Raw genomic sequence first — 20,207 nt, 5'->3', positions numbered from 1 at the left:
CTTTAGAGATTCCCTATGGCAAGAGCAAAAGGCCCTTGAGATAAAGGTGCAACTTCCCTCCCCCTCCCAACGTTGGCATCTCCTTAAAAGATTAAGCATCTTTCTTTAGGCTGGGAACCGATTGCAGCGCTCATCTGTGACCCCCCCAGCCTGAGGCAACACACCTGCCACCCCGCGGCCGTTCACTGAGACAGCAGACCTATCTGCCGTTTCCATCAATCGCTGTGCTGACAGAGCAGCCTCATGACTATTCTAAAGGGACATTTCAATCATATGTGAAACATACTCTTTGAGGGTGTATAACCAACCTGTATACCCCCACTTCTTTGGAGTGCTCTGTTCCTTTGTGGAAAGACTCTCCCGGGTTATAATCCTAAGATTTAAGCTCAGAATAAACTCACCCAAATTTTCATTTATAGATTGGTTATGGATTATTTTCGTTGACAGTTTCTTCTCTACATTGTACATGATAACTTGATAGTAGTGCCTTATTTACTTGTATAGTATTTTGTGTTTATTAAATCCATGGGCTAGTAGTTATTTTGGTAACTTTACCTGTAGGAATTATTTGTGGTCTAGAATTAAAATGCATTCTACCATCCAATTTACAGTGTAGGTTTAGGGTTAGGTTTCGGTCAGGTCAGGATCATGCTTCTTTCAAATAACTTTGAGATACCAGTAGTCTGGAAACCATATAAGTTAAATATCTTCTTGAAGTTTATTGCAACCTCAAGGTAGTGGTGCATAGAACTACCACTAAATTTCTGATTGTGACAATTATTTTTGAGGAGAGATCCCCACACATAGTCTCCCCCCTCCAATTAGTACCAAATTTTAACATATGCAGTTTTCTTTGTAGCCCTTGGGGCAGAGGTGATGGGCAGAAGGCAGTTTATTTCTGTTTCACCGTTCTACTAGCAGTGTGGTCATTTGGGGTTTCAGTTTTTTGCAGGTATTCTTTTAACCTCTCCACCTTGAGCAGATAGTGGACTTTATCTCTGGTCTCCAGGCCTGTGTCCATGACTTCTAAAATTCAGGTTCACCAGCATCAGGGAACTTGAATGGCTTGCTTGCCATTCTCTCACCCTTAATGTGGAGAAATAAAAACCTTTCTGGATTTCTTAGGATTCCCGTAAGAAGCCTCAGTCTTATGTGACTTCACATCATGAGAATTAGCTTTGTAACCATTTGTCTAGTTAATTGCTCAGATCAGAAACAATAATGAAATTTCTATTATCTCTCTAAGAGGGCCAAAAGTTACAGCCTTGACTAAGTTCCTGTTAAGCCCCAGGGTGCTAGAGAGACTAGAGTGTTGTCTCCCTAGGTATTTACATGTTAAAAGGGATAAAGCATCTCTAGATCACTTGGCTCCTGGAGAGATTTTATTTACACACCACAGTGTTGGTTAGAATTCAAACCCATTAGTATCCTAGAACATCCTCTTTGGAGGGGAAGAGGACAGTTTTCTCCTTCCTCTTTAGAAGTAGAGAATAACCGCTTCTCCCATCCCTTGTATTCCTCACCTGTGGAGTATCTGGCTACTTGCTTAGGATAATTGATCTAGGCCTCATCTGGTCACCCCAAAGGTAAGGCCTAGGACAAGGGGGTAGGGGCAACACACATTATTTATCGTGAGGTAACTGATAAATAATCTATCTCTAATCTAGAATACCTTGTGTTCACACACAGGATGAAATTAATGAATATGAAGAGTAAAACCCCAAAACTTAGTGTTTGAATAATTATTTCTTACTTTCTTCTCAGCCTGTGGTTGCATTTGGGTATATTTAAGAAGATGCTTTAACTTATTCAACGTATTTAATTGTTTTCAGCAGTATCTAGTTCTGCTAAAAACAGAAGTGGAAATTCTCTACTTCTTATTTCGAGCAATTATAAAGTAAGTTCTGTGTGTCTCTTAAGTTATTATGCTTTGTTTGTAGACTCTTTTTCTGTTAAGTAATGATATTGTGCAGTGTTGGAATTTTTTTTAATTTTCTCATTGAATCTGTACACTGATTGTTGAAATGCTGTTACTTTTAGCCTTAAAGTTATAAACCAGTTTTCTCACTCTATTACAATAGTTGGGCTCTTCTCAAACTTTAAAACAACACATACACACACACACACACACAAGAACATTTTGTGCTGTCTTATTGTCTTTCTAAGAGTCACATAAGCATAGCAAAAGGCATTCCATTGTCATGGAAAAATATACCTTAGGAGGTCATGGAAGAAAAGATAAGCTATTCATTTTAGGTCCATTTTGAACAAAATGTCCTTCTATTATTTCCTCCAAACAGGTACAAATTCTCAAATTCTGTGACATTCTTTATCATTCTTCATAATCCACTCTTCTCTATCACTTTTTTTATCTTGCTGAAACTGATAAAATGTAACAAAATAACTTCACATAGAAATGCATGATGTGCCTGGCACATAGTCACTACTCTAGAATGTTAGTCACTCTTCCCCTTAAATATCACGGTCTCTATTAGGTTTCTGAATGTGAGATTGTGTTATCATTCTATTATTCTACTAAATTACCTCTTTTCCTGATAGCTTCACACAGCAGCAGTATCATTTCTCTGGCCAAGTTGTGTAACAGATAGCCTATTAAAGATACTTTCCTAGAAACAAATATGGTTTTATTAATATGCTGTTTTTGTATTAATTACTGAGTTTTGAAAAAAATTTGTCATTTTGTTTTACATACTCAAGTTATATAGGAATAATGGCTTTCTGTCAGAGAATGAAGGGATACAGACAAAGCTAAAGGTCCTCTTGACAGTGATGTCTGAGAATCCTATACCTCTCTCCCTAGGGGTAACTACTGGGTTTAGTGTTTATTAATATCATAGTATTGTAAATAAAAGCCATGAAATTCTCAAGGCATATAAAATTAGCAAATTTATATTTAAAACAAAAGCTCCTTTCTACTAGCATTCCCTAGCTGCTTCTCGATTTTTCTTTTAAAAAGATGTAACAGCTTATGACATCAACTTCAGTGCATCAACTCAAAATACCCCCCTCCTCTATCTTTCAGCCTTGGCTTTACTTACCCTACTAGCCACCAGCAATTTTGCCTTCTATTTCAATTCTTCAACATTTCTGATTTAAACAATTTATTGGGTAGTTAGCACGCATTTGTCCTGGTTGAGCTCTGCTTGCTCAATTAAGTAGTATACCTTTAATTCTAACTAAATTATATGAAATGAGCATTAAGACATGACTGCTTTGGTTTTCTTTGATCCACCTGATAACCTGATATGAAAAGGAATAGTTGTCGCCAGGTTTAGGAATCTAAGCTATACATATAATATATATGTGTATATATATATATAATTATGTACATATACATATAATGCATGTATTATATACGTGCAATTATAATATTATATAAATATATTCTGAAAGATCCGATGCACTGAAACTGATAGGATATGTATCTGTGTGTATGTATACATGTGTGCACACATACACACATACACACACGCATATGCCCTGCTCTCCTCTGTGTTGGCACCATTTTTCATACAGCCTCTCTCTTTATTGTCACAAAATGACTACACCTGTTCTCTACCTTATGCTCTCTTAGGTTCCAGTGAAAAGGAACACATCTCTTTATCAGAAAACCCAGCACAATTCTTACCATGTTTCATTATCTCTGTTTGGTCGTGTGCCATCCCTGAGCCAATCGCCATGGTCAGGAGAAGGCTCTAATTAGTTAAGCTTTATTAAGTCACATGCTAATTTGTGGAATTGAGTTGAGTCAACTCCACCAGAAACGTAAGGACTAAGACTTGGGAAAGGTTGTTTCTGCCCCAGAGAGATATTAGGACATGATTTTCTAAAGAAGAATGAAGGGTTACTGGAGGGCAAAAGTAAAATTTCTACCACATGAAAATGAAGATATTACCACTTTTTCTATAGCCCTTATAGAGCCATCCCACTTTTGTTTGTTTCTATATCTGATTTTCTCTTTTGCTTTCTAAAACGATTGTGGGTTGAGTCTTTTAATGTCTTCCTCTGTATCATAGAAAATGTATCTTGGACAAAGACATGATCATATGACAAGGAAAAAAAATACCTCTGTCCAGTTGCTGATTACTGTTTTATAAGCCATGGGTAAATATACACATAGAGACTGTAACTTGTGTCTTGTTATTTCATTGAATCGCAGATCTGGAAAGGACTCTAATGTTATCTAGACCAGTATATGAATCTCCATAGCATTTTGAATAAATAATAAGCTGAGAGGTTGGCAAACTACAGCTTATGGGCCAAATCTGACCTGCCACCAGTTACTGTAAAGACAATTTTATTGAAACCCAGCCACACCTATTTGTTTATATACTGCCTGTGGCTTCTTTTGCACTACAACAGCAGTTGAGTAGTTATGACAGAGATGTTATGGCCCACAAACCCTGACATATTTACTGTCTGGACTAACACAGAAAAACTTGCTAACCTCTGGTCTAGTCATTGCTTAAATTTCCCTTGGTGACAGAAGGTCTCTCTCTTCCTAAGAGAGAACCATTTCCTGAAAGCTCTAATTATTAACATAAGAAAAATAATACTTCCATGTGTCATCCATTTTATGTAAATACATTTTAATATATCCCACTTAGGAAATTATTTCAGTTAAAACACAAAAATCTTGGATTCACACCTAAATTGCACCAAATTAGACTAATTTTTCTTACCCAAAAGATATTCCTTGCCTAATAATTGGGTTTGTTGTTGTTGTTGTTGTTTTTATGGAGGTAACAGTGGTTTATAACAGTATATACATTTCAGGTGTACATCATTATATTTGGACTTCTGTATAGACTACATTGTGTTCACCCCCAAAATCTAGTTGCCATCCATCACCATACAAATGTCTCCCTTTATTGCTTTTGCCCTCTTCTCACCTCTCTTCCCCTCTGGTAACCACCAATCTATTCTCTGAGTCTGTGTGTGTGTTTGTTGTTGTTTTTATCTTTCACATATAAGTGAAATCATACAGTATTGCACTTTCTCCATTTGACTTATTTTGCTTAATATAATGCCCTCAAGTTCCATCCACGTTGTCACAAATGGCAGGATTCTATCTTTTTTTTATGATGGGGTAATATTCCATTGTATCTATATAATACCACATCTTCTGTATCCTTTCTTCCGTCTTTGGGCATTTAGGTTGTTTCCAAGTCTTGGCTATTGTGAATAATGCTTCAGTGAACATAGAGGGGCATATATATTTTTGAATTAGTGTTTTTGTGTTCTTTGGATAAGTATCCAGAAGTGGAATAGCTGGATCATATGGTATTTTTATTTGTAATTTTTTGAGAGATCTCCATGCTGTTTTCTGTATCGGCTGCACCAATTTATGTTTCCACTAGCAGTGTATCAAGATTCTCTTTTCTCTGCATTATCTCCAATGCTTATTTCTTGTCTTTTTAATAATAGTCATTCTGATAGGTGTGAGGTGATATCTCATTGTGATTTCAGTTTGCATTTCCCTAATAATTAGTGATGTTGAACATCTTTTCATGTTCCTGTTGGCCATCTGTATATCTTCTTTGGAAAAATGTCTGTTTAGATCCTCTTCCCATTTTTTAATCGGGTTGTTTGTTTTGTTATTGTTGAGTTGCATGAGTTCTTTATATATTTTGGATATTAATCCTTTATTGGATATATGATTTGCAAATATCTTCTCCCAAATGATAGGTTGTCTTTTTGTTTTGTTGATGATTTCCTTTGCTATGCAGAAGCTTCTTAGTTTGACATATGGTTAAGTTTTAAAATATACGTAACCTTTTTCCCCTAGCAGCTCCAAAATCAAATAATGATTTTCTCTGAATTCTCTTAGCTTTTTAATAAAAAGATGAACTTTAAAATGTCAAAGCCATTCTTTGAAAGTACACGGTTCAGTCAATTGTATTCACTCATAAAAGAAGCTTTTCTTATAATAATCAATTGACTAAATATATGACTATCATCCTTTGATAGATTTACCAAAAATCATCCTATATAGATGTTGTAATTTACTCTTGGTGATTTTAGCTATATTTGAATTATAAATAATAATTTGAGATCTTTTAGTCTTAAGATTATGTAACACTCTAACATGTTACTACTGCTATAAATCTTTCCTACACTTCATTCTTTTAGAATGTATAAAGCATATTTATTTTTAGAGTTAGAGTTATCTTACTCTTTTTTTTTTTTTAAAGATTAACACCTGAGCTAACAACTAATGCCAGTCTTCTTTTTTTTTTTCCTGCTTTTTCTCCCCCAAATACCCCCAGTACATAGTTGTATATTTTTTAGTTGTGGGTCCCTCTAGTTGTGTAACATTTTATTAACATTTTGTGAAGGCTTGTAGGAAATATGTTATAATATATATTACAGTACACTTTGCTATCTTCTGCTATATTTTTTCCCCTCATTAATTTATCACAGCTTATATTCTGCAGCTTGCCTTACTATTCTTCATTTTTTCTTCACAATGTTTTTTCATCTTTCATTAGTCAAATACTTTTTGAGACCTTACTGTATGCTATTTTTCCCTCTGTTCTTTTGTTCTTATAGCTGAACTTATAGCATTTTACTTGATAGTCTCCAGACCAACACTGTGTGATAGAAATATAATGTGAAACTGAAATGCGAGCCATATATGTAATTTTAAATTTTCTAGTAGGCACATTTAAATAAGTACAAAGAAATAGGTGAAATAAATTTTAATAATATATTTTATTTAACCTGATATATCCAAAATACTAGCATTTCAACATGTGATCAATATAAAAAATTATTACTGTGATATTTTACATCCGTTTTTCATATCGAGACTTTGAAATCCAATGTATGTTTTATACTTGCTGCACATCTCTAGACCATAGTGCTTGCTTGAACTCTCTTTGAATTTTAAGTATTCTTGATCACTACTCTTCTAAATAAACCTTTTTAAAAGTTCAGTACAATAAGCTTTCTATTTTCTTGGATTGTAGATAGATGGAATATTGCTTGAATGATCTAAGATTGAGTGTTCTTGTATAAAGTAACAGTGCAAACTGCAAATTTGTCACATCAACTTAATAAAATGGTTAAAATCCACAAAATCTACTTTAAATAAACTAAATCATTTTCTAATCTTGCTTAGTATCAGATTGATAAATATTTAAATATCATATATTATTCACTTCCAGGACTGTTATTTTAACAGACGGAATTATGGAAAGTCTACAATGCAAATTTTATGTCAGTTTTATTACTTAGTTGATTTAGGTTGGAGATGTGTTTAGTATTATTTATTCCATGCTCTGGCTCAAATGGTTAATTCTATTTCAATCTCAGGGTAATAATTTTAATTAATTTTTGATGTTATAGTTTTTTTCTTTTCTAGATTTGGTTTTGAGTTTATGACCAATTATTTATTTAAGTATGTACATTTATATGTATATGTCTCAAAAATGATTTCAGCAGCTTTAATATTTTAAATATAGCAATAATAGAAATAAAAATGCCTAAATTTGAGCTCATAGCCTAAATCTGTCTTCAGGAATGATCTTATGCCAATAAAATTTATTTAACGGTGGTTTGTTTAATGGTAATAGTCATGCTAGATCATCATATTATTTAATTATTTATCATGCTAAATGGATGAAAAAGAATCAATGCTCTTGTAGAATATAAGAATGTGACAACCATTAGAACAAAGAGAAGGGATCCTTAACGAGGATTGTAAGCAGCGTATATAAAGAAAATTAGGATAATGGATAGTAGGTAAGAGAAAGGACTTCCCAAATTTATCTCTTGACAATTCTTTGACACTTTTAGAGTACTATTGAAGGTGAATTTTTGTCTTCTTAACCACATAAGCTGTTTAGAAATAACCAAAATTCCTTGAGTTTTTGTTAATAATTTGATATATGTAATTTATATGAAATTTGATAAAATTTCGTATATCAGAGCCTCTGTTAAAAGTATAGATGTAGAAATAAATACTTAGATATAATATTCACTAGTCTTTAGTACAAGATTTTCAGTGTGGTTTTCTTTTATATATATATATATATATATATATATATATATATATATATATATATATACAAGTAATTTTCAAATTGGATTAAATGTCTGTTCACATTTTATTTCAAAGCCATAATTTCTTTTGCTATCTTTATATTGATAGAGTTGTAGTGTAGCTGTTCTGCTCTCTTTGCATTGGCTTATATGGTGCCATTCTTTCCATTTTTCCTACTATATTGGCTACTGCTTCTCAGTGTGGTTACCCTTTCTTAATTCCCACCTGCTATTCTCATTTCCCACCCCACACCACTTTAAATGTTGGTGAACTCCAGAATTCCCTTCTTCTGTAATTACAAATTTAATACATTTGGCCATTCATAAATCAAGAGTATTTTAAAACAGGATAGAACAACAAAAGGTTTTAATAACTCTTGAAGTATTTTACTATATCTGTGGTTTTTGTTACTTTTCAGTAAATGTGACGTATTATTCTTTTAGAATTCAAACCTGATTCATCAGAAAGTGTCTCCTCCTAATGATCGACAAGGATCTCCTATAGTATCGTTCATCGTTCTTGAGCAATTTAATGCCATTCGCTTAGTACAAAGTGTTCACCAATCTCTTGCTGCTCTCAGCAAAGTCATCAGAGGAACTACATTATTGAGTTCAGAAGTACAGAAATTGGCAAGTGCTTTGTTAAACCAAAAGGTAAGCCAGTACTAAATATTTGTGTTTCTATTTCATTACTAAAAGTGACTCTTTAAACATGTATACATTTGTCAGAAGTCTTACAGTTAATCATAATAGAAAACCCAAGTTAAACTAGCTTTAGCCTTATAGGGATTAATTGGCTGATGTACCTGAAGGATCCAATGGTAGCTAGCATTAAGTCAGCTTGATGCAGGAGCTTAAAGTTGTCATTAGGATCTCAGCTTCTGTTATTTATCTATCTATCTAGTCATATTGTGTGTGTGAGTGTGTGTGTATAAACACATACATATGCATACACATACACACATCCTCCATGTTGAGTTCACTTTTGGGCAGATCCTCTATACATGGTGATATCCTAGCAGCCTGAGTCTTATATCCTCTGATTTACAAGTCCAACAGAAAAAGCATCTGTTTCCTGGTAACTCAAGCAATCTTGGCATTAGCTTTGATCCAAACTGATTGGCTTGTGTTTTAAGCCTAGTTCCATACTAGTTCTGTGGGCAGAGCATGCAAAACTCTCGTTGGCTAAGACTTCAGTCAAATTCCTATCCCAGGAGCTGGGGATGGATTCAGCTCCATCAGTAACACATATACTGCAAGTAGGGGAAGGATAGTTACCCTGTAGAAAATCAGGGTACTTTTAGAAGAAAGGGTAATCAATACATCTCGTGCTGAATAATTGGATCATTTTAAAAGATAGCAAAATCCATATATTCTCGATCTGTTGGATAGAAACAAAAAATATGGAATATCTTCCATAGATTAACTTTAGCTATTTGGAGAATATAAACCTTGCAGAACTTGGGATCTGGAAAAAATTTCACTAGAATCTATAGGAATTTAGAAGAAAAGTCTTTGTTTTTTCCTGCTGTTTCTCCTCAATATGGAGAAACATCTCATAGTCAGCCTTAAAGTCTTCTCTGTTTGAATATAAAAAACAGCCTTCCTAGAACTTCGTAGATCTTACTGATTAACATAAAAAAGATTTCTGTCTTATTCAGTTCAGGCTGCTCTAACAAATTATAGACTGGGTGGCTTAAATAGCAAATATTTATTTCGCACAATTCTGGAGGCTGGAAACTTCAAGATCAAGTCACCAGGAGATCTGGTGTCTGGTGAGGCCCACTTCCTGGTTTGCTGATGGTTGTCTTCTTGCTGTGTCCTCACATGGCAGAGAGGAGAAAGGAAGCAAGCTCTCTCCTGTTTTCTTTTGAGAGCACTAATCCTATTATGAGGGCTATTATGAGGTAATTATCTCCCTAAAGCCTCATCTCCAAATATCATCACATCAGGGGTTAGGGTCTCAACATGTGAATTTGGGGGGACACAAAGTTTCAGTCCATCACAATATCCAATTCTTTTCCACATATACAAAAAGACCTTCTCCCACAACCTATCTTCCTTTCCCTTTCCCTTGAAAAAAATCAGCTTTGCACTGTTTACTGAATTTAAATAGTTTTTCCTTTATGTACAAATTACTATCCTGTTAATCAACTGTGCTTGTCAAAATACTGTATTACTGTATTATACTACAAATTGTAATTAATTTGTCTTTAATTTGAAGTAGGTATATCAATCTTGAAAGCTCTTTGACACAATGAAGGAACCAATGGAAAAGGATCTAAGAGCTCTGAAGAACTTTACATTAATTAACTCGTTTAATCACCACATTAGCACAAGATGGTGCTACTATTATCCCCATTTTACTGAGAGTAACCTGAGACAGAGGAGTGTTAAGTAACTTAACCACAGTCACACAGTGAACATGATACTGAACCTCTTAATCTCAGGTTCCTATGCCTGATGCGCACAGTAAGCCAAACACTGAGACATGGCGCTTGGAGATGGAGAAAGGTTTATTTGAATTGGCCAAAAGGAGAAGGTGGGAGGATGAGTCTTCTCAAATCCGCCTTAACAAGAGAAGAAGGCAGGGGGTTTTGTAGGGCTGAGGAGTGTGGCAGTAAGAGTTTCAGAGAAACAACCAAAGGGATAATCCATGTTTTTTTCACTCCTAATAAGCCTCTGGGCAATCTGACTTCTGGGCATCAATGACCTGATGACTTATTTCTTAATTAAAATGTGTTTATGTAGGATGTAGACAATCGCATTATTAATTTATTAAATTAAGTATTCTGCATTACACTTTGAATTAAGAAATACAGCCTTTGAAATATCACTATTTTTGAGATATTTTTATAATTGCATGAAAATGAATTTGTTAAAATTCTTTCAGAGGATGAAAAATGTTTTGCAAAGCACATTTAAATTGTTTCACAGACAGTGTTTGGAAATATTTCAGGGTGTTCGATGAAATTCAGGTGAGACTAGGCTGACTTTCACTAAGGGAAAATCAGTAAAATAGTTTCTGGCATTTACTTTCTAATGAATTTTACCAAAAATTGTGAATTTAGTACTATCCCATTTATTTCAGGGTGAAAACTTGATTTTTTATTACATTTGAATGTGACAGGTTCTGTATTATGTGATATGATTTAATGTAATTTAGTGCTTGACATTTTCTTTACTGTGTCTGACATGATTGCAGTAGGAATTTTCCTAGAGAGAATTATGACTCTTTTATTTCCTTGACAGTTTCTGGTGATCTGAAATTTTCTTTGTAAAAAGTCACAGTACTTGTAATTTGTTAAAATACTGTTATTCTTGTATTACATATTAGGACATAAGCATTAAATCATAATTTAAAAGATACAACAAAAATTAAAAAGATACAACTCTAAAGTGCTTCGTCTTTCTTGCTAAGAGAATTAAGGGAACTAAGAGAATTATAGTTTTGTAGAAATTAATAGATTGTATTGCTTTTTTAAAAAATTATTTTAATAGTACTCTTGTAAAGCCAACGTATGTATTGGCTATACATTTCAATTTATCCTAATGTTTTGGGTAGTAATACTAATGGCTTTCTAGTTTTTTAAATTGGGGAATCCCTCAACAATATAGCAAAATTGCTAGTGGATCCTAAGTCTTTTTAAAAGTTTCCGAACAACTGGTTTTTAGCCTTTTTTGGATCACTGACGTCTTTGAAAATTGAAGGAAAGAGATGCACACTCTCAAAATATGCATATATATATATATATACTTACAGAATTTTATTTTATAACTTCAGGACATGTAAGAGTTAAGCTCTCCTCTGCTATACGGGTTTTTCCTTTCATTCCTTTCTCTACCATGGCCTTCTTTATAGCAGTGTTTCTCAAAGTGGCCTCCAGACCAGTAGCATCAGCATCGACTGACAGCTTGGTAGAAGTATGAATTCTTGGGCCCCACTCCAGACTACTGAATCAGAAATTCTAAGTGTATTACCCTGCAATTAGTGTTTTATCAAGCCCTGGAGATGGTTCTGATGCATGGTAAGGTTTGAGAAACGCTGTTCTGTAGTCAGAACTCCCGTCAAAAAGGACATTAGCACCTGCCTCATCACCTTTCTGCCATCTCTTGCTCCTCTTTGTCCACATCTGTGATCACCTCCATCATTGATCTTCAAGTCTTTGGGGGGAAAGAAAAGATGCTAATTCTTATAAAATGGTTGAGGACTCCATTTTTTCTTAAAGATTCTCTTTTTAAAATTTGTTTATGTAGCTTCATGCAAATAATCACTTAGGAAAGTCATACCCAAACTCTTTTACCAAATGATAATTATTAATGTTGAATAATTTGTGTTTTTCCATTAGAATAAAGTAATAGCTTATGTTTTACATAACACTTTACCACTTATAGAGCACTTTTGTAGCCCTTATCCAATTTACTGTTCTCATCATCCCCCGTTTACTTAGATTAGAAAACTAAAACTAAAAGGAGTTGCTATCCTGGTAAAGTGTCAGAACCCATACTTCAATCTTGATGTCATGTTTCCTAGATCAGCGTTCTTTCCATTTCCTCTCTCATTGAATATTTTGTTAATTTGATAATGCAGCTAAGTGGTAGTCATTGTTATAATAGATAGTTATCAGCTTTGTGTTGACTGAACTCCACATGCTCCTCTCCAAAGGCCTACCAAATACTGCAATGTAACTCTCCCACCGCCTCATCTCTAGCTTGACTTAGGATCCGGATTTGATTGTATAGGCTTATAAATCAATTCCTACTGATCTATGTAAGAACAAAGAGAATATCAATATATAGAAATCGGTTGTATTTCTATACAATAGCAATAAATGCTATCTTATAGCATTTATAATATCGAAAATGAAATTGTCAGCAATTCCATTTATAATAGCATTGAAAAGAATAAATACATGAGAATACATGTAACAAAAAAAGAGCAAGACTTGTACACTGAAAGCGGCATAACAGCCTTGAAAGAAATTAAAGAAGATTAAAATAAATAAAAAGTTATCCTTTGTTCATGGAGAAATAGAAAACTGACTACATGGGTACAGAGTATTTTTAGAGGGGGATGAAAATGTTCTGGAATTAGATAGTGGTTATGGTTGTACAACCTTGTGAAACTACTAAAACTCCTAAATTGTGTACTTCGAATGGGTGAATTTTATGGCATGTGAATTATATCTCAATAAAAAAAGAAGTTTTTAAAAATCATAATGAAATAGTACTGCACACCCACTAGAATGGCTTAAATTAAGATGACAAATCATATTGAGTGTCGACATGGATGAGAAACAGCAGGAACTCTCATATACTGCTGATAGTTTGGCTTTTTCTTAAAATGTTAAATATCTACTTAGCATATTAGCCCACTATACCACTCATGGTGTTTACCTAAGAGAAGTGAAAGCATATGCCCATGCAAATATTTATGAATGTTCATAGAAGCTTTATTTTTAATAATCTAAAACTGGAAACAACCCAGATTCCAACAGATTAAATGATAAATTCCGATGTCTCCATAAAATGGAAAGCTAATCAGCAATAAAAAGAATGAATACTGATTTATGTAACAACATGGATGAATCCAGTGTTGTGCTAGCAAATGTTAGCAAATGCTAGCAACTGGCTCTCTATAAAAAGAAACCGTGATCTGTAGCATTTGCTGATTTCCATGGTGTAAATACTCCTATAATTGCTGATTTCAAATTATCAATTCAAGGTCACTGAACGGAGTTGGGAAGAGATGCCCATTAGCACACTATGACTAGTATTCCTACCATACAGATACAATAGATAAAAATAATCTCAAACACATAGATAATAAGTCATAAAATAATTAGGAAGTGATGAGTTTTGAATATTTGTTTGGTTTGTTTTAAATAAAATTTATTTAGTTGTAAATTCTTATCATTTTAAATATTGGCTAACAACTGGCTTGCATAAATCATAAAATTTTAAGAATCAGCTCACATGAGACTTTATAAGCTGATTCTGTTGCATCACTGGAAAAATCTCAAAATAATTATACATAGCAAAAGAAAGAAGGTAAAAAGTAATTTTTTATTTATTTGGTATATAATTCTAGAAAATTCAAACTAATATTTTTTCCAGCTTTTTTTGGGGGGTGGGAGGGGAGGGAAGATTAGCCCTGAGCTAACTACTGCCAGTCCTCTTCTTTTTTGGTGAGGAAGCTTGGACCTGAGCTAACATCTGTGCCCATTTTCCTCTACTTTATATGTGGGACGCCTACCACAGCATGGTGTGCCAAGTGGTGCCATGTCTGCACCCGGGATCCGAACCGGCGAACCCCGGGCCGCCGAGAAGCGGACCGTGCACACTTAACCACTGCTCCACTGGGCGGGCCCCTTTTCCAGCTTTTCGAAGTACAATTGACCAATGCAGACTAATACATGTTAATAGCAGATAGGAATTGGCTGGTAAATAGGCTTTTGATATAGGTCTCATACATTATAAAGGGGAACAAAGGAACTTTGGGGGTAAACATATTATCAATAATTTTTGGTTATATTTTGAGTTCACCCTACATAAGTTTAATACTATTTAGAGCCTAAAGTGAATGTATTATTTTTAATTTAGGAATTATTTACCAAAACTTAATGTAGCTTGGATGAATATGTACAAGATTTTTAAACACATATGCACGTAAGCACACAAAATCTATGGCTAACCTAATGATTGTTATCTAGTTTGTGTTTCTACTAAAAGCCGGTTAATATGATATCAAAGGTATAACAAACTAATGGGCTGAACACAAGTTCTTTTGTTTCACCTGAAGGAACTAGTTGATTAATTGTATTAATGCTCAGAAATTACTGTTAAGACTGGCTCAGTAATTATTTCATGATATTCTAATTTATATTAATTAACCACTTATTCTGTGATCATGTGAAAAATTACTTTTGAAGCATTATTATGCCATTTTGCATTAGTAGTCATTTCTAGTTTAAATAAAAAATTTTAAACAAAAATTCATGAACTTGTTTTTATTGTTATTATTCATTTAACATGTTTAAAACGTATGGCAAATTATGGAAATCAAAACTCAGTATTTTTAGTTTTGTGATATTTACTGATCAATATTAATACAAACCCTCAGAGCCCATTTAACTCTGCTCTTGATGTGAGGTTAATTAAAATCTCTGTTAAAATATTGATACAAATTATTTTAACCTCAACATGCCTACATAGTACGTATACAAATACATACATTTAAGTATGTCAACATGATATTGCCTAAATGAATGTATCACAAAAAACAACACAGAAACAGTTTGTAGATTCTTAAAACCTCAGGGAATATAAAAGCATAGAAATTTGTTATTGAACATTATCTTGAAATAAATTTCACAGAAGTACATAAAGACAAATACTAAAGAAACATCTATTTTAAGAAGGGTACACATTTTGAATAGAATTTCTCATTCCTCACCAATAGCCATTTTCAATCATCAGATTCTTTCCTCAAGATACCTTTATTATTTCAATATATGATACTACTCGTCACAACAGCTCTATGTTTTACCTATTATCTACTTTGTTTATTTCCTTGCTTTAGTTTTTTGGTAATTCTGGGTTAATTTAGTTAAATTTTGGTGCTAACGAGGTCAGGATTCAATCCCTAAATTGACCACTTTGCTTCCAATTGTTGTGCGAATTTGAACTTTTTTTTAATAACTTGAATGACCTTCTAATTTATCATTCAAACCAGTATAGTTTGAGAGTTAAACAGCCTCCTTCCTGGGTTAAAACATCATCTTTTTGTTTTGTTTTGTTTTGTTTTTGAGGAAGATTGGCCCTATGTTGCCCATCTTCCTCTTTTTGCTTGAGGGATATTGTCACTGAGCTAACATCTGTGCCAATCTTCCACTATTTTTTTATGTGGGACACTGCCACAGTGGCTTGACGAGTGGTGCTAGGTCTGCACCCAGGATCTGAACTTGTGAACCCCAGGCACTGAAGTGGAACGTGGGAACTTAACCACTATGCCACCAGGCCAGCCCCAAAACATCATCATTTTTTAAAAAATCATTTATTTTAAACTTACAAATCTGAAATTTGGGTAGGCTTTGGTAGAGAAAGCTTGTCTCTTCCACACAGCTCACTCACATGGCTGACAAGTCAGTGCTCTTGGAGCTAAGAGCCTTACTTCATCTCCACATGGGCCTCTCCAAAAATTGGGTTTCACAATGCGGTGGCTGCGTTCCAAGATCAAGAGTCTCAAAACACAGGAAATACAAGCAACCCATTTCTTAAGGCCTGGACCTGGAAACTGGCTCAGCATCAGTTCTGCTCTATTCACAGACCCTTATTTAAGGAGAGGAGCACAGCATTCAGTGTCTGTGACTTGAGAGAAGTGTCAAAGGATTTGGGGGTCACATTTTAAAATCACCACACCTGTTTCAATTCAAAGCACAGTTCTGGCACTTATCCACCATATTCCTAAGAAGGCTTACTTTACTCATCTAAAGCAATTAATTGATCTAGATGTTTCCTAAGGTCCTTTTCCATTGTAAATTCCATTATCTTATAATTTCTATTTTCCGTACATTGTTTATACTCTAGCCTAGAGTAGTTTCTCAACTATAGAATCACTCAGTGTTTTGGGTGATTCCAATATTCCCTCCTTATTACTACGCTTCAGAAAAATAAGCTATTAAGAAGCTTGAATGATATTTACATATTATTTGGAAAACCCTTACAGAAAAGGTATAATATTATAATGAACATGAACTTAAAGAATATTGTGAAGGAAAGAAGTATGCATTAATGGAGAATGCAGTTAATATTAGGTCAGATATTAAAAAGATAACTTTTTTAGAATGGTTTTATTTATTTAATTTTAATTTAGAATCTTTCTTCTCTTTTCATCATATATGTCAGTGTGGTTTTATGGATAAAATTTCCACTGTACTGCTCTATTTATAGCTTAAAGAATTTCTGTAGGGACCAAGACTGGTTGTTTTTTATCTTTACCACTTAAAAATGAATTTGTCAAACTTAATTTGATTTCATTATGCACTAAATATTGTTTGAAGAAAACGTGGTTTGCAACTTTCTGTATAGCAGTTTATGTTCATTTGTTTATTCTTTCAAGAATTTTTGCTTTAAAAAAATCTCTTAGAGAAACAGATTAATTCGTATTGTCTCTATCATTTAATTTTAATGAGTTAGATCAAAGAAAAACATTTAACTTAATGGAGTGAACTCATGACACACATAATGCAAATTATGCCAAAATATTTTCTCCATCACGCTAATGTTAAAAGGTCTTTTATATAGAATAGTGTGTATGTACACTTAATTTGGAACATTTTTAAATTGCAGTGTCCCCTCACATGGCAGAGCAAGTGGGAAGGTCCAGAAGATCCCTTACAATACCTTAGAGGTCTTGTAGCTCGTGCCCTTGCAATACAGGTAAGACTAAATTATTTAATAATTGTATTGTATGACTGTATGACTATTGTGTTATAGACGCGCATGTGCAGATAACCTTTTTTGCTAGCAACTAGTGAGAATATTATGATTTTGTACATAAGTCACCATAGATTCATTTCTCATTCTGTCATCTGTGATTTTATATAGCACTCTAAAAAAAAGAATGCTCTTTCTGCTTAGTGTGGCTTTTTGTAATTTTTGAGAATTTACAGAAAAATCTATAATTTTGATATAGATGGATCATATAAATGCTAACTGAAATTGATTTATAACTGTGACTGTTTTGCTTTAGGGTGTATCCTTCCTATCGGGAGCTGCTATTTTTCTTTCAAATTGTTCAAGTTTTTTCACAGTTACCCAGTCAGGTAACTACAGGAAAATTGAATAGAATGAGGAGTGATACAGAGGGAGAGAGAGCGATTTTTTTTAAGAAACATCAAATAGTATAGATTAGTTGGTGCTTGCAATATACCCCTTCTCCCATGTGGTTTTTGCACTGTCTTTACTGCCTCCTCCCTCTGCTCGTTGTGCCTGCTTCACAAACAGCATTTACCACATCAGCTTCTAATATCATGTGAGTAACTTAATCACTGCCCTTCTAGATGCAGCAGTTTTCATCTATGCTTTTCTTTTAGTCTAAGCGCATGCATCTGTCTACATCTTTAACTTTGTTATCACTTGCTACTGCTCCACCTTTGAACCCCTAAAATGTTCATATCACTCTTGGACCACACCACATTTCACTCTCAATTTCTTGCTTATTAGACATTCCAGACTCATCCTGCTTGGTGTTCTCCCAGTCTGTTCACTGTCTTTCCTCATCCTGCCCAAGTTAGCCTGGAATCCATGGCTTGTAGCTTTAACCATTCTCTTTCTGGCATCTTCACTTATCCTAACTTTCTTTCCCTCGTGCTTCATCCTTCCTGAAAACCATTGAACTTGGATTAGTCTCTGTCTATACACAAGCTCCTGAGCTCTGCTATTGACACTTCAGATATAAAGTGTCCAGTATTGGATGGACCCTGAGCACTGCTCCTATATTCCACAATGATTGTCTCAAACATTCACTTCTTTCCTGAAGACACCATTCTGTCACTGCCTCCCGTTTCCCTTAGCAGAATACCTTGCTTTACAGAGAAAATTCAAGCTATGAAATATGACCACTTGAAAATTCCTACTCTTCTCTCCCACCTGCAAATTTGTCTGAACCCACTCTCATCATCTTTGTTCTAATACAACAGAAGTTGACCTTCTGCTGTTTAAGGCACATCCCAAGACCTTTATATTCAATTCCATCTGCTCTCATTTCTTTAGACACTTCCTCCAGGAAGGTCTTCACTTGTTCTTCCGTCTTTTCATCTTTTCTTCTTTTCTTACTCTATCCTGTCAGCGTACAAATGGGACTCCTTTGGAGGAGTCAGGACTCATCTGAATGTTTGTTTGACTTCTAGTATAAGCAGTCTCTGGGCTGTAGGATTATTGGAGAAATAATTGCTGGATCTGAAAATGAGAGTAAAATTAGCAGGTAGAGAAGAACCAGGCAAGCACTCTGATTTACTCAGGTTTCTATCTGCTGTGTATATGCCTGGACATAATTTATCAATAAATGCCAAAAAGAATGAAAGGAAGGAAGGTGGAAGGGGAAAAGGATGGAGAGGGCAGAGAGGAAGGACAAATTAGTCCATCAGTGATCTTAAAAAAATATAGAAATGCTCTGAAGTTCTTGGTACGGTATAATTGCATAGCTGTGATAATTTATCACTTCCTGTATTTGTCCGTATTGTTTGCTTTAGATTATTTTTGTAAAGGGCAGAAACTTTTTTTATATGCTGCAAATGGTAGCCTGTTTTACACTGTATGTGTAAGTACACTTAACGAATTATGCTATGTGCATATAACAATAAATAGATTGATACTGAAACTAATTTTTAAAACAACTTTACATGAATTGTAATTTGTCTGGCATGATTATTCTTACTGAGTATATGGAGTACTGGTCATCAAAACTGAAAACTTTTCCGTTCTGTAATTTTCTTAAAAGCTTTATAGTCATTTAGCCTTAATTCTAATGATAAAATACCCTCAAGATAGAATTTAGGCTTGACCATAGCTTATCTTTTGTCCTTCCAACCAGTGAATGTGTAATATTCTTCATTTCTATCACCACTTAGGAATATGGAGGGTTTTTTTATTGTTTTGTTTTTCTGCCTTAATTTTTACAAAGATGTCCACCTCCCTAAGGTAACCTTTGATGTTTGGGATTCACTTTCCATCTATTCAAGGGTCTGCCAGGTCCTTTGTTTTCATATGTACCTTCTCTGTTTCATAGAGACATATCCAGAGCAACTTGTGAAGCTGGAGAAACCATATGGCTACCTAGGTGGAGAATAAAGGGATGAGAACATGGGTGGGCAGGGAGAATTAGAAGTACTAGTTGCAAAGATCTGTGAAAATGGCAGCTTTTGGTTTCTTATGAAAGTGTAACGATCAGACTGAATCCAAACTGGTACACAGAAGCTTGAGCCCAGTTCCAGCCCTAGTTAAAGATCCCAGAGCCTTTCATTTTAGGCCATAACATATAGGGAAACCGAACAAGCTACTGAGAGTGTCATATACAGTGCCTATTCATTACAGGGGTTTTGTACCAATAAAGTGAGACTGACTGGAGTCAAGGATGG

General features: G+C 34.4%; 1 protein-coding gene across 3 annotated transcripts in view; it reads left to right on the top strand.

The window, feature by feature from the left end:
* The window catches only part of DYNC2H1 (dynein cytoplasmic 2 heavy chain 1), a 289,645-nt gene that overhangs the window by 220,457 nt on the left and 48,981 nt on the right, over positions 1–20,207 (top strand). For all 3 annotated transcript variants that reach the window (XM_070490370.1, XM_070490369.1, XM_070490368.1), the window contains 2 exons: positions 8,512–8,721; positions 17,419–17,508. In XM_070490370.1, the coding sequence (XP_070346471.1) occupies positions 8,512–8,721; positions 17,419–17,508 (300 nt within the window). The remainder of the gene's footprint in view (positions 1–8,511; positions 8,722–17,418; positions 17,509–20,207) is intronic.

Source organism: Equus asinus, chromosome 20, assembly GCF_041296235.1.
Source record: "Equus asinus isolate D_3611 breed Donkey chromosome 20, EquAss-T2T_v2, whole genome shotgun sequence".
Lineage (NCBI taxonomy): Eukaryota > Metazoa > Chordata > Mammalia > Perissodactyla > Equidae > Equus > Equus asinus.
This window is presented reverse-complemented; position numbering and strand designations above follow the sequence as displayed.